Raw genomic sequence first — 13,039 nt, forward strand, 5'->3', positions numbered from 1 at the left:
TTACCAAAAAATAATACTAAAATGAAAAAATTAGTGCATTTTCGTGAAGTTAGCACCACCAAATGGTTTTATTTGAACATTACAAATAATTATATTTAATTGACATTCTCATTCGAAAGTATTTTCATTCTATTATAATTTATTTTTATAGTAAATTAAAATTTAAATTTATTGGTTAAATAAATATATAACTGAGCTATCATTGACTAAACATAATACTAATTAATTCAAATAGTTTTATTTATAATTATATTTAATTGACACTCTGGTTCAAAACTATTTTTATTCTATTATTTTATTATTTTTAAAAAGAAATAATGATAACAAGTGACTTAGTTATAGATAAATCAAAATTAAACAGTTTTAAATTATAATTATTGTAGTGTCAAAATTACTAAAAAGTAATACTGAAAATAAAAAAAATTAGTATCTTTTTGTGAAGTTAGCACCACCAAATAAGTATTTATAATTATGTTTCATTGATTTTTTGGTATCTTTTTGTGAAGTTAACACGTGACTTAGTTACAGACAAATCAAAATTAAATTACATCAAAATTAGCAAAAAATAATATTAAAAAAAAAAGTTGATATCTTTCCCTGAAATCAGCACCACCCATTAAATTTATTTCAAAAGTATTTTTATTCTATTAGTATTATTTATTTTTCTAGAAAATTACAATTTAAATTTATTAGGCTATCATCGACTAAACCTAATATTAATATTTTTAATAATACTGTAATAATAGTTACGGTAATTAATACCTATAAAGAAACCTCCGAGATTTCCTAGAGGTTGCTTTCCACACACACACACCGTCACGGCCGCTTGTCTCCAAGTTGTCTTGGGACTCGTCGACGATGCACAGCTGATATATATATATATATATATATATATATCTATCTATCTATATATATATTCTTCTGTGTAGCCGAGCCAGAAAATTCCAGAGAGATATAATAACAAATATATAAAAAAACTGAATCTTGTTGTTGAAAAAGCATCCCAAAAACTTGTTTCTCAATTCTCTCTTCTGCCCCCTTTTCTTACCAATCTCCGGATTATAAATTCGCATCTTCTCGCCTGCTAATCATCCAATTCGATCCAAAAGCTTTCTTCCTTTGTTTCATATTCGAGGTAGGCAAAAAAGGCTTCTCCTTTTTCTAATAGATCGTTGTATACTGAGATCTGTGTTCATGGTTCTAATGTGTTGTGTTTTTAATTTTGTTGAATCTGCATTTGTTTTTTTGTTTAAAATATATTGTTTCTGCAGACAACATAGAAAAGGTCTTCACTTTTTGAAAAAATATGAGCTTTATTGTTTGTTTTGATCTCTTATAATTGTGCTTGTGCTCAGGCTGTATTGTGTCTTCTTCGAGGCATAAAAAATCTCTATGGTGAGCCTTTTTTTTTTTTTGGCGCGATTCACTTCGTTGCTCTTCTTTGTTTCATAGATTTCTCACATTTTTTTTTTTTTGATTTGTTGTTAATAGGGAGAAGCACCAGCTTTTTTTGTGAATCATCTGGAGAATGGTTACACCAATGGCTTTGGTGTCAAATCTGAACCTAAAAACAGAGATACATCTGTGCAAATTGGGGATCGATCCGTAAGCTCTCTCAATCTTTGATGTTTTAGAATGTGAAACTGTTCTTAATAATTCTCAGGACTTTGATTTGATCTCAAGGTTTTTATCTTTTGCAGTTTGTGATTGGTGGAAGTCATGAAGGGAACCCGTTGTTCCTTGGTGTTCAGATTCATGACAAAATCACTAACAAGTGGTGTGTGTTCGTTGTTGCTATCCTGATCTGTTAGTTTCTTCCATTAGTGTTGAATCTTAAGGATATGTATTCACTTTGAGTATGTTTCCAGGTCTAGTCCTTCTGTCCTTGGTACTGGCCCTAAGCCCTGCAAAGGTTACTCTGCCATTGTTCTGAAGCATGGTCGGATTTTGGTTATCAAAAAAGGTTCAGCTTCTGATGACTCCATTTGGTTCCTTGAGGTTAGTCTTTGGAAAGATATCGGTGTTGCTAGTGTAGAGTTTCTTGTGTTCTCATTCTCATATGTTTTTGAGTTTTTCATATGATATAGGTGGATACTCCTTTTATACGGGAACAAAAGAAATTGCTAGGAAGAGAGGTTGTTGCTTGGAGTAAAGGAGTAAGGGGTAACGCAGAGAAGCCTATCGTTATAAGCGGTCCTTCTGGAGTTGGAAAAGGAACACTTATATCGATGCTTATGAAGGAGTTTCCTTCAATGTTTGGGTTCTCTGTGAGCCACACTACTCGAGCTCCGAGGTTTATGGAGAAGTGTGGTGTTCATTACCATTTCACTGATAAAACCGTTATGGAGAAAGAAATCAAAGATGGGAAGTTTCTCGAGTTTGCATCTGTTCATGGTAATCTGTATGGAACCAGCATTGAGTCTGTTGAAGTGGTGACAGATTCAGGAAAGGTAATAAAACGATCATCTCTGTATCATCTCATCTCTGTCATGCTGTTGATCCATCAAATGATCATTCTTTTTTGTGCGTATAGAGATGCATTCTTGACATTGATGTTCAAGGAGCGAGGTCAGTGAAGGCGAGCTCTCTAGATGCGATATTCATATTCGTATGTCCTCCTTCAATGAACGAACTTGAAGATCGGCTCCGTGCCCGGTAAAGATTAGACTTTAGAGTTGTTGTTTCTTCAGATTTTTCTTTGCAAGTTCTCAAATTTTTAAGTGTTGAAAAAACAGAGGAACTGAAACAGAGGAGCAGATCCAAAAGCGGCTTAGAAACGCTGATGCAGAGATCAAAGCGGGGAAATCCTCAGGCATTTTTGAACACATTCTGTATAATGACAACCTTGAGGAATGCTACAAGAACCTTAAGGTGACTTAACACCGCCTTTTGTTATGAACAAAGTCCTCTTAATTGGCTTCCATTTCAAACAACAATGGCTCTCTGTTTCAGAATCTCTTGGGGATAGACGATCATGCTCCTGTGAATGGCGTAGAAGGTAATAAAACAAAAGAGTAGACACAATGTATAGTAATTAAGTAGGAAAGGAAGCCTGATGGGGTTTGTGATTGTTTGATAAAAGCAGTAGAAGGGATCAATCTTCCGAAGGAGCACACAGTAACAAAGATGGAAGAAAAAATTTTGATTCAAGAAACAGGAGAAGGAACCAAAAAGAACATGTACCTGTTCTAAACCGATTAATGTTCTTTCTTTATTTTTATTAACCTGATGATTCTCTGTAGAGTTTGCTAATCAAATATCTTTTGGTGGGCAGGATTGTGTTGGATTTATCTTCAATTAACGGGGGAGCACCGGGGAGAACAAGAGGGATCGTTCTGGACACGGTCAAGTCCTGTTGACAAAGTCTTTTTCTTTCTCCGCGGAAAGTTTAAGAGGAAACATTTAGATGATGATGAACACTGCTCGTTATTTAAAAAAACTAAAGCTTTTTCGCGGTTGAAAGGTAGTTTTATGCGTTCACTAGATAGGTACTGATGATGATGATTATGGTTATTATGATGATGATGATTCAAAAAAGTCATGATCTCTTTTGAGAGATGATGGAATAAGATTTTTTTGTTCCTTTTACTGATAAAGATTTTGTTTAATCTAAATCTTGAAAGAATCCTTTCTTTTCGTGTTATTAGGACATAGAAAGTACCAATTTTTTTTGAAATCTCTGCAATTGTTTCTTGAGATTCCCTTACTGGGATAGGACAAACAAAGCAACTTAACATCGAGTTGGGAATATATAATTAAAGATTGATCCCACAGTACAGTGTTTTTAGTATTTCGTACATGACTCAAGATCTTCTTGGACAGAAGGATGGCAGTTAGTGCCAGTTTACAGTTTAGAATCAGCCAATAATGTTAAAGCAAACATCTCAAAATAAGGGAGGAAGAAGACAAAGCTATAAAAAAAGAGACCAACTTGTGGGACTTTGGAGCTAAAATGGGTCCTCGAAAGATTTGCAACTTGCATCGACTCGTGGGTCCAAACTCCAAAGTCGGTGACAGTGTAAATAAATTGAAGGAAGGTTCGTTGTAGCTCACCACAGTTTCACTTTACTTGAAGAAGACGATTATGCACTTATGGTCCATCCTTCTCACGTCCTACTCACCACCACGACCACACACACTTGTCACGTGACAGTGTCGTCACGGTGACACTTTGTAATCTGCGATACCAAAAAGACAGATGCGTGTGGATTTCACGCGCAGGTAAAGTATCTCTCCTGGGGCCAATCCAGATCCTCCTACCACGGAGTTGAAGTATCGCTTTTGGTGCAGCAGTTCTCGCTGGAAAATAAAATTATATTATTGGGCTTAATGAAAGCCCAAGAACGAAATTAAGGTCCAGCGAAACATTAGACGTTGACCGGAATACCAAAATAGCAGTAGACTAGAAGTAGAAAGAGTCGAGACCAGACAGGGAAGACATGTTGTGACTTGTGAGATATGCTATCAGATTTCAATACATTTTGGTTCTAGGTGGGTCAATTTGAATCAGAGACAAAGTGTAAAGTGGAGTTTTGCACTTTACAAGTACCAAGTACTATAAGCCACAGAGTTTTGGTAATAATTGTTGACTGCATAATGAACTAAACACAACCTATGAGGCGAGCCTTAACTACTAATAAATCAGGAACTGACCAAATCATGGAGGATCTGAAAATGTTGTTCGATGTACTCATCCTAGCAAGAATGTGTAACTTGGAGCAGTTTGGCTAAAGAAAGATGTTAGCAGAACCAATATGCCAAGCATGTTCCTTTGGATCAGATATGTATATTCTTTCAAAAGATAAAGACTGAAGCAGCGTCAGAAGAAACGACAGAGCTAATCCTTAGAACAATTTATTGTCTCCAAAAATGTAAACTTTCTAGGACTTCAGACAATCATCAAAGTTGCATATGCAAACCACAAAAACTGCTGAAAGTTTTGTCCTTTAAGACTAATCAGAAATGATCATAAGTTTAAAGCACAGATTTGACATACTAATGAACAAACACTGACACACTCAAATACCAAAAAAAAAAAACCTCAACTTTTGATTTTGATGATCGATCACCCAATAAAGCAAACTTATCCAGTAATCATAGTACCAGCTCCTTCACCAGACATAATCTCATGAAGCAGAGAATGTTGTCTCCTTCCATCAATAATACTCGCAGTCTTAACACCCTGAGCAAGAGACCTAATACAACACTTCACCTTAGGAATCATCCCACCAGCAACTTTACCATCTTCAATCATCTTCTTCACTCCTTTTATATCAATCTCCTTCACCAAGCTACTCGGATCCTCTTTATCCTCCAAGATCCCAGCCACATCAGTCAGCAGAATCAGTTTCTCAGCTCCAAGCGCAGCAGCGAGCTCCCCAGCCACCGTATCTGCATTGATGTTGTAAGCTTGACCAGAGTCATCAGCAGCAACAGAAGCAATCACTGGAATGTAACCGTAATCAACAAGAGGACGCAGTACTGATGGATCAACTTTGGCAACTTCACCAACGAAACCCAATTGAGCTGAATTAGGAACAGGTCTCGCAGTGAGAAGACGACCGTCGTGTCCTGATAACCCCACAGCGGTAGCTCCGGCGGCGTTAATAAGCGAAACAAGATTCTTATTAACCTTTCCGACTAAAACCATTGATACGATCTCCATCGTTGTGGCGTCGGTCACACGGAGCCCGTCACGGAACTCAGCTGGGATGTTGAGTTGTTTCAAGTAACGGTTGATATCAGGACCTCCACCGTGAACAAGGATCGGACGAAGACCAACGCAAGCGAGGAGAACGAGATCGCTAACGACGGACGATTTAAGCTCCGGCGAAGTCATTGCCGCGCCGCCGTATTTGACAACTATGGTTTTCCCTCGGAATTTTTGGATAAAGGGTAAAGATTCGGAGAGAATCTCGACTCTGTAATCCGGTGAAGGAGCATTTGAGGTTGCGACTGAAGGCGGTGGTGATGATACGGAGGAGGCGTTTACTGATAAACCTAGACGGTGATGGTGATGGTGATTGCGAGGTGGATAGTTGAGTGATGGTGATTTGGTGGGGATGAGGGATTTGAGAGGATTGGAGAAAGAGAAGGAGAAGGGTTTAGGTGAAGCATTGGATGTGACGGTGGCCATTTCTGAACCTTACCGGAGGAGGAGGAAGAAGCAGCGGCGAATTAGCTGAAGTGAGATGATCTCTCTCAGATCTTGTTCGTCGAGTTTTCGTTAAATAACGAATGAACCAATGATTAGTGTCCACGTGGAGCGTAACGCTGTAGGAGCCCTAAGTTTATTTTTGGAATTATGCATAAAACGACAACGTTTAGTTAGTAAGTGTAAACGACGTTGTTTGTTTGCCCTTCCTTCGTCGTCTCCGATAGACTGTGAGAGTAATTTTATTCGGTGAGAAATTAAATAAACTGGAATTGCCGATTATACTGAGTGAGATGGAGCGATTGGAAGAGGAATTGATACGAAGATCAGAACCGGAGTCTCTAGTCTCCGTTACTGTAGGTAGGTTCATGAGTACGCTTCTCTCGGCTCGCCCTAAAAAGCTACGGGAGTCTATTTCACGTCTTACTCCTGATTCTCAGAAGGGTTCCTCAGGTTAGTAGTTTTCAATTTGTTTTTTTTTTTTTTGTGTGTTTATGTTGCTTTCTTATCTGATGGATTTGTGATATGTTTGTTTTCGATTTCTGTTTTTAGGCTCTATCGATGAGGCACTCTGGTTTTTGGAAAAGTGCGTTAGAGACGTTGCTGAGAGAGACGAAGCCATGAGTGAAATTCTCGTACCCGTTATCGAACATGTATGTATAATCTTAAAACCCTTTGAAATAACCTTGCTTGATTTGATTGTTGGAATGTCCCGGTCTTTTATATTTTCTGTTTTTATGTGTTTGTAGACATTAAGGTTTAAGGATTCTAAACATGGTAACTCAGCTATGATACTTCTACATTGGCTGTTTCAAGATGAAGTTCTCTTTCAAGCTGTTTCGAGACATCTTTCGAGAATCATTTTGAGGAACGAGGATAGGTTTTTAGCTCTTGGATGGTGTTTACTTATACGAAGTCTAGTCGAATGCGAGGATACTGGCGATCAAGGTTTTTGGCATGGTGAGCATTATAATCATCCTTGTTACTAACTATTCTATCTCTCTTGAGAGAAAGAAACGTTCTCCTTATTGATGTACTTGTATAATTTTCTTTGTTGATAGGAATTAGGGAGAAGCATTCTATGTTTGTGGAGATTGTTTCATCTTGTGTGCCTCAATTGTTGATGATTGTATGCAATGGAAGGTATAGAGACCATCTCATGTTCTCAATGGAGCAAGTTTCTACACTCAAAATACATAGTCATTTTTTCCCTTAGTTCTGAGCTGTTATTTTGTTTAGCATTTTGCAGGATGGATACGAGGTGCCATCTCGTCTTTCTGTTTCAGCTGCTGATTGCTTTCTGTCAATTACTAAAGCCTTAGCAAAGAGGGATAATACTCTGGTCAATAGACCGAAGCCGTCAACCATTACGGGGTCTCATCAACGGGTTGCTTTGATACCTAATATTTGCGAGAAGAAAAAAAAGCAGAGTTTTTTACCTGAAGACTCATACATTAAGGCAAATTGTATACTGTGGAACCACCTGGAGGAGCTGATGCGCCTTGTGCAATGTCTTTTTTCTGTATGTTCACTGATTCATTTCTATATTTTGAATTGATAAGTTATCCATGATTTGAGTTGAGTAATATTGACAAAATACTGCTTCCAGTGGAACAGAAAAACTCGACCACTGCATGCAAAGGGGTTAAGTCAAGTGCTGAAGTGGTTAGAGGAGTTAAAAGAGCATCATGGTGGCTCCCCAGAGGAGGCAGGTCTTTGAGTGAATGCCACCTGTCCCTTTTCTTTTCGGTTTCTATTTCCGATTCTTGCTTATCAAATTTTTATTGTTTAATACCTGAATTTCAGGCACAGAGGCATCTGTGGGTGGATCTCTACTGCTCTCTTCTTGTTGGAAGCATTACAGTGTCTTGTTCCACATGGAAGATCAAAAGTTCTCAAAGATTAGTAAGGAATTGTTGGAGCAATATTTGTCTGGTATAAAGGTCAGCAATAATCAACAATCTTTTTGGTTCAAAGTTTTGTGATAGGAAAAATTATTTCATACAGTAACATTGTACTACATATGGGATTCTATTGTGTCCGTAACTGAGTCTGCTGCATATGTTTAAGTTCCCTAACCCATTTTTGTCTAAGAATAAACAGAGTTTATGCCATTGCCATCTCTAGCTTCTACTTTTTATTCTTTGTTAGGAAGATAGAAAATGTGCAATAGTAATAGAGTCCGCTTGAAATTTAATGGAATGTGTCTGCATGGTGTATGAGTAAGATTGTTTGCTATGGAGTCTTCTATTTCACTCGGAAAACCTTTATAAGCTACACAGAGAGAAGTTGTAGATGTTATATTGGTTAAGGGCTGCTTATTACCTTTCTGTTGAAGTGTTTTCTAATTTGATTCGGGTTGTAAGAAGCTCAAACCATTAATATGATGTAGAACTGGTTTTAATGCTTCTAGCTTTCTGCTCTTTCTCTTAAACTGTTTTGCTAATTTATTGGGTCATAAGCTAATAAGTATTAATGATAAAATGATGCAGTATTATTCAGCAAGCTATCCTCAGGGAAATTCTGACACCAAGATTGGTGGTATAGAGACACAAAAGTTTTTCCTAAACTGTTTATGCCTTTTGTTGGGCCGCTTCGAGGGAAAGAAATTTGAGAGCATACTATCAGAGTATGGAATGAAGCTCGTGCCTTGTCTTCTAGATCAGGTATCTTTCACTATTTTTTATTGAACAGGGAGTGATGGCCCGCTTTATATGAATTTCTCTTGCAGTTATATAGGCTGTTCTGATGGTTATGCACTTATGCTAGAAGCCTAGAATTCATTTTTTATATTGAATTTACTGACTCTCTACTCATTATGAAACTCATAATTTTGGTTCTGCAGCTTCTGCTATGATTATAACATATCCTGATACATTTAATCTTGACNCAGCAAGCTATCCTCAGGGAAATTCTGACACCAAGATTGGTGGTATAGAGACACAAAAGTTTTTCCTAAACTGTTTATGCCTTTTGTTGGGCCGCTTCGAGGGAAAGAAATTTGAGAGCATACTATCAGAGTATGGGATGAAGCTCGTGCCTTGTCTTCTAGATCAGGTATCCTTCACCAATTTTTATTGAATAGGGAGTGATGGCACGCTCTACAATAATTTCTCTTGCAGTTATATAGGTTGTTCTGATGGTTATGCACTTATGCTAGAAGCCTAGAATTCATTTTTCATATTGAATTTACTGACTCTCTACCCTATTATGAAACTCATAATTTTGGTTCTGCAGCTTCTGCTCAATTGCTATGATTATAACATATCCTGATACAGTTAATCTTGACAGATATTATATTTATATAATACCCTTGTTTTCATCTCAGTACTTACATTCTTCCTCTGCTTTCGAAGCTTCGCAGTAACAACGAAGAGATATCAGAAGACGTTGTTGCTATACTTAAGGCAGTTATCTTTAAGCTACAATCACAGTCTGGAGACGGCTTCTCTGACACAATGTGCATGGACGTTGTGATACCATCTCTGCTTCATCTTCTTGATGAAAGGGATGGTGCGACCAAAGCTGTTAGTGTCCTCCTCGCAGACTATTGTTCGAAGTATGTCTATCCTTGATTTCCCTTTGATGCTTATTCATGAAAGTAGCTTTGTAATTACCAGTTATGGTTCGTAGTTTTTTTCTAACTTAAAGAAACATTCACCAGAAATGCAGATAATAACTGTCTTAGTGAAATTCTACAACGCCTTGTTTCTGGAACTACTGTGCAAAGGCTGAATTCTATGGATGTGATATCAGAAGTAATCCTTATGTCAAAAGATTCATTTCCTTCTCATATACCCTGGTATACAATCGTTTATGTTTTTCGTCTCGATTTTCTATTTCTAGCTTTTTCCGCATCTTCTTCAGTTCTTTGACTTTATTAACATTCTCAACCCCTCAGAAGTCAACACTTATTTTTTGGACTTATATCAGGAAAGAGATCGTGAGCTGCCTTTTAAAGTGCCTTGGAGACGAGGAAACTTATATCTGTAAACAAACTTCAGAGTTGCTGAAGTCAATTGGTTGGTCTTCCTTTTCTCTTTCTACGCGATTCCTTTGGAAGCTTTTGTTTGTGGCCGTTATCAATTTCTGGTATTGGCTGTCTTATGTCTCCTATGACCTCTAGATCTTTCTTCTCTTCATTTTATTAGTTGAATTTCATAAACAGTGTTTTGTTAAAAGTAAGATTCATGTTAATCATTTATTATTTAGATGAGGAAAACTTGTAAAGATCCCAATTTATGAGTCCAAGACTTGTTATTCCACTTTCTCATAAAATAAGCCATCAACTGAATGATTTTTGGTTTTCCTTTTCTTTCAGATCCATCGTTTGTGCTACCAGATTTAGTAACCCTCATTTATGCACCCAATGGCAAAGTATCAGCTGCCGAAACCTTGCTTGGGGTCTTGAAACATCACAAGGAGGATTCTGATGTTATATGTCTGTTGCTGACTTGTCTTAGGTATCATGCTTTGTCTCTTTTGCTTCTTTTTCTCATGTATACATAGTTGTTTGTTTATTTCCATTTATCCCAAACTCACAGGATTCTTAGTTAAGTGTTGCATTGTTTCACGTTAAAACTCAAAAGGCCTTTCTGATTCTGATCTCCATTTTTCTCTTTTAGTAATATTCAAGCTTTGGATACTTCAGAGAGTAATGGACATTCCACTGAAGGTATATGCTTCTATCTCATTACCATAGGCCACATGCTATACATAATTTGTGATAGAAATATTTCAACATTTCAAATGTAATCTGGATAAGAAATATGCTGGATTGTAAAACTTGAACGTTGTAAATATTTACTAGTCTGGCTGAATTACAAACTGGGCACGATCAAGTTTTTCTTTGGCAAGAGCATGCTCATCATCTTCTTGTCCTGTTACAGGCTCAACTTTTGACAGCGATCGAGTGCTAAAGCTGATTCCAGAGTGGGCTAGAACTGTAAGTACAAGAACACGTTATGCTTGCTAAATTAGTTGCTATCTTTGAAATGAGTCCGTTTTAGTTTCTTGAGTGCCTATACCATTTACGAAACTGTTAGTGCACTACCGAACTGTAAAATGATAACTCAACTTTTAACTCTCAACCTTCAGTACAAACGTCTTCAGGCATTGGTTGTTCCTTTTCTCCCTTCCAGATACTATTACCTTTTTATCTAAATATATTCTTGTGTATGTGGTGTGAAACTTTTCGCATAGAAATGACCAAAGCTTGTACTAGCTATAATTAGGATAAAAAATGTGATTTCCTTCAACTATAGAATTTATGTATTTGAATATTTCTGCTTGTTGACTGAAATCAAATTCTTACAGGTGCAAAACTGGGGCTCACTGATTAAACCTTTTCTTGACAAGATGTTCCTCGAGCCATCCAATGCAATCATGGTTAGGTTCCTTAGTTGCATCAGTGAATATTTGGCAGATACGTCGAACATGGTCCTTCTGCATGTACTATCACATATGAAGGAGCAAAACAAGTAAGTAAAAGTTCTTTACGCACTATAATTGTGATTTCTGTGCTAAGAAAATCTTTTAACAACTTCCAAAATTATGAAATATTGATTGCCGATAATGTGATTTCTAATTTAGAGTGGATGAGAACTTCATATCCAGATCAGTTGACAAAAGTGAATCGGAGATGTTTCTATTTGACCACCTTTGCCCACTGCTTATATTAAGGCTGCTTCCCCAAAGAGTTTTTGATGATATTGACTCCTCTACAATTTATGGTAAATTCCACAGCGGAGACTCTGTGAATGGTAAGTATGCTTATTCTTTTAATTCTCTTTCCTTGTAAGAGTGGATGTTTATCATAAGGTCGTTTGACTCTTATTGTCAGTTAGATTCAACGCTTTAGCTATATTTTCGATAATTTTCCCTAACCGGCATGATCCAGAGTAGATACTGACGATCTTAGACTTGATTCACCCACATCTATTTCTTGTCATGTGATATATCAGACTATCAAGACATCAAGTTTGAGGATTGTCAATGCATTGCCGCTTTCATTTTAGAAAGGTTATTTTACTCTCAATGATCATCAAAGGCCATCTAATACTTATTTTACCGAACTAACTCTACTAATACAGGGCATTTTCTAAGTTCGAATATGAAGAAGTTCGGAAACTCTCTGCTGAGCTATGTGGACGTATCCATCCCCAGGTGCGAACTGGCTTCCTTCTTCAACTTTGTATTGCTGGTCATTCTTGTGTAAATGTTTATATATGTTTTAAGCCTTTGTTTGAAAGGTAATTTTTATATACCAAGAAACAACGGTCAATGCTCATTAATAAGTTTCCTCTCAAGGTCACTGCTATCTTTATGAGAAAGCAAATCACATGTCAAAATTTTCTCATGTCATAAGGCTTGGTGTATTTTATTGTATCTGAAATTTTCCAAATGCTCAACTTCAGTTTTACTTATACGATAGTCTTGCCTTCTCTTCATCATCCTAATTGTAATATGCCAGCACTTTTATTCAACAGGTGCTATTTCCAACTGTTTTGTTGCAACTTGAAAAGGCTACAGAGCTACAAGACAGCATCAAGATTAAAGCTTGCCTATTTTCTATATGCACTTCCCTTGTGGTAATTTATCATCTTTCGTGACTTATTCAGTGATCCCTGTTACCACTTGTTCGATGCGCTATCAATTGGATTATTTTTGTACGTTATTAAGTTCTTCGTCACTTGCAGGTTCGAGGCTGGGAGTCTTTCTCACACAGTGTAACACCTAAGATCAGAAAAGTCCTGGAAAATATTATGTTATGGCCTTCTGTTGAAGATGAAAGTAAGACACCGTCTAGTGGCTATTGATTTATATCTCAAGCACTGTTACCTTTCACTTCCTCACTTCATGGCTGCTATATTTCCTTTCAGTTTC

At 37.0% G+C, this 13,039-nt stretch overlaps 3 protein-coding genes across 8 annotated transcripts in view; 2 read left to right on the plus strand and 1 right to left on the minus strand.

Moving 5' to 3' along the window:
* LOC104712430 (guanylate kinase 2) lies at positions 804–3,643 on the plus strand. 2 transcript variants are annotated; one of them, XM_010429333.2, is made up of 11 exons: positions 804–1,135; positions 1,356–1,395; positions 1,492–1,605; positions 1,701–1,777; positions 1,869–1,998; positions 2,088–2,450; positions 2,534–2,655; positions 2,736–2,871; positions 2,953–2,998; positions 3,083–3,179; positions 3,275–3,643. In XM_010429333.2, the coding sequence occupies exons 2-11, from the start codon at positions 1,393–1,395 to the stop codon at positions 3,357–3,359; spliced, it is 1,173 nt and encodes a 390-aa protein (XP_010427635.1). In that variant the 5' UTR covers positions 804–1,135; positions 1,356–1,392; the 3' UTR covers positions 3,360–3,643. The 2 variants fall into 2 exon arrangements, with proteins under 2 accessions (XP_010427635.1, XP_010427636.1); XM_010429334.2 differs by having other exon boundaries at positions 3,086–3,179.
* On the minus strand, positions 4,822–6,247 carry LOC104712432 (acetylglutamate kinase, chloroplastic). Its single transcript, XM_010429336.2, has one exon. The coding sequence runs from the start codon at positions 6,134–6,136 to the stop codon at positions 5,084–5,086; it is 1,053 nt and encodes a 350-aa protein (XP_010427638.1). The 5' UTR covers positions 6,137–6,247; the 3' UTR covers positions 4,822–5,083.
* The window catches only part of LOC104712431, a 9,267-nt gene continuing 2,539 nt past the window's right edge, over positions 6,312–13,039 (plus strand). Inside the window, exons 1-20 of one of the 5 annotated variants that reach the window (XM_019229377.1) lie at positions 6,312–6,607; positions 6,707–6,807; positions 6,904–7,114; positions 7,216–7,297; positions 7,394–7,676; positions 7,764–7,866; positions 7,961–8,097; positions 8,647–8,820; positions 9,511–9,713; positions 9,819–9,956; positions 10,088–10,176; positions 10,476–10,617; positions 10,780–10,829; positions 11,044–11,099; positions 11,471–11,634; positions 11,747–11,916; positions 12,118–12,175; positions 12,247–12,319; positions 12,643–12,744; positions 12,853–12,946. In XM_019229377.1, coding sequence (XP_019084922.1) covers positions 6,448–6,607; positions 6,707–6,807; positions 6,904–7,114; positions 7,216–7,297; positions 7,394–7,676; positions 7,764–7,866; positions 7,961–8,097; positions 8,647–8,820; positions 9,511–9,713; positions 9,819–9,956; positions 10,088–10,176; positions 10,476–10,617; positions 10,780–10,829; positions 11,044–11,099; positions 11,471–11,634; positions 11,747–11,916; positions 12,118–12,175; positions 12,247–12,319; positions 12,643–12,744; positions 12,853–12,946 — 2,590 coding nt within the window. In that variant the 5' untranslated portion in view covers positions 6,312–6,447. Of the gene's footprint in view, positions 6,608–6,706; positions 6,808–6,903; positions 7,115–7,215; positions 7,298–7,393; positions 7,677–7,763; positions 7,867–7,960; positions 8,098–8,646; positions 8,821–9,510; positions 9,714–9,818; positions 9,957–10,087; positions 10,177–10,475; positions 10,618–10,779; positions 10,830–11,043; positions 11,100–11,470; positions 11,635–11,746; positions 11,917–12,117; positions 12,176–12,246; positions 12,320–12,642; positions 12,745–12,852; positions 12,947–13,039 lie in introns of those variants that run through there. The other 4 variants (XM_019229378.1, XM_019229381.1, XM_019229379.1 and 1 more) reach the window with 4 other exon arrangements.

The sequence above is a fragment of the Camelina sativa genome, chromosome 9 (genome assembly GCF_000633955.1).
Source record: "Camelina sativa cultivar DH55 chromosome 9, Cs, whole genome shotgun sequence".
Taxonomy (NCBI): Eukaryota; Viridiplantae; Streptophyta; class Magnoliopsida; order Brassicales; family Brassicaceae; genus Camelina; species Camelina sativa.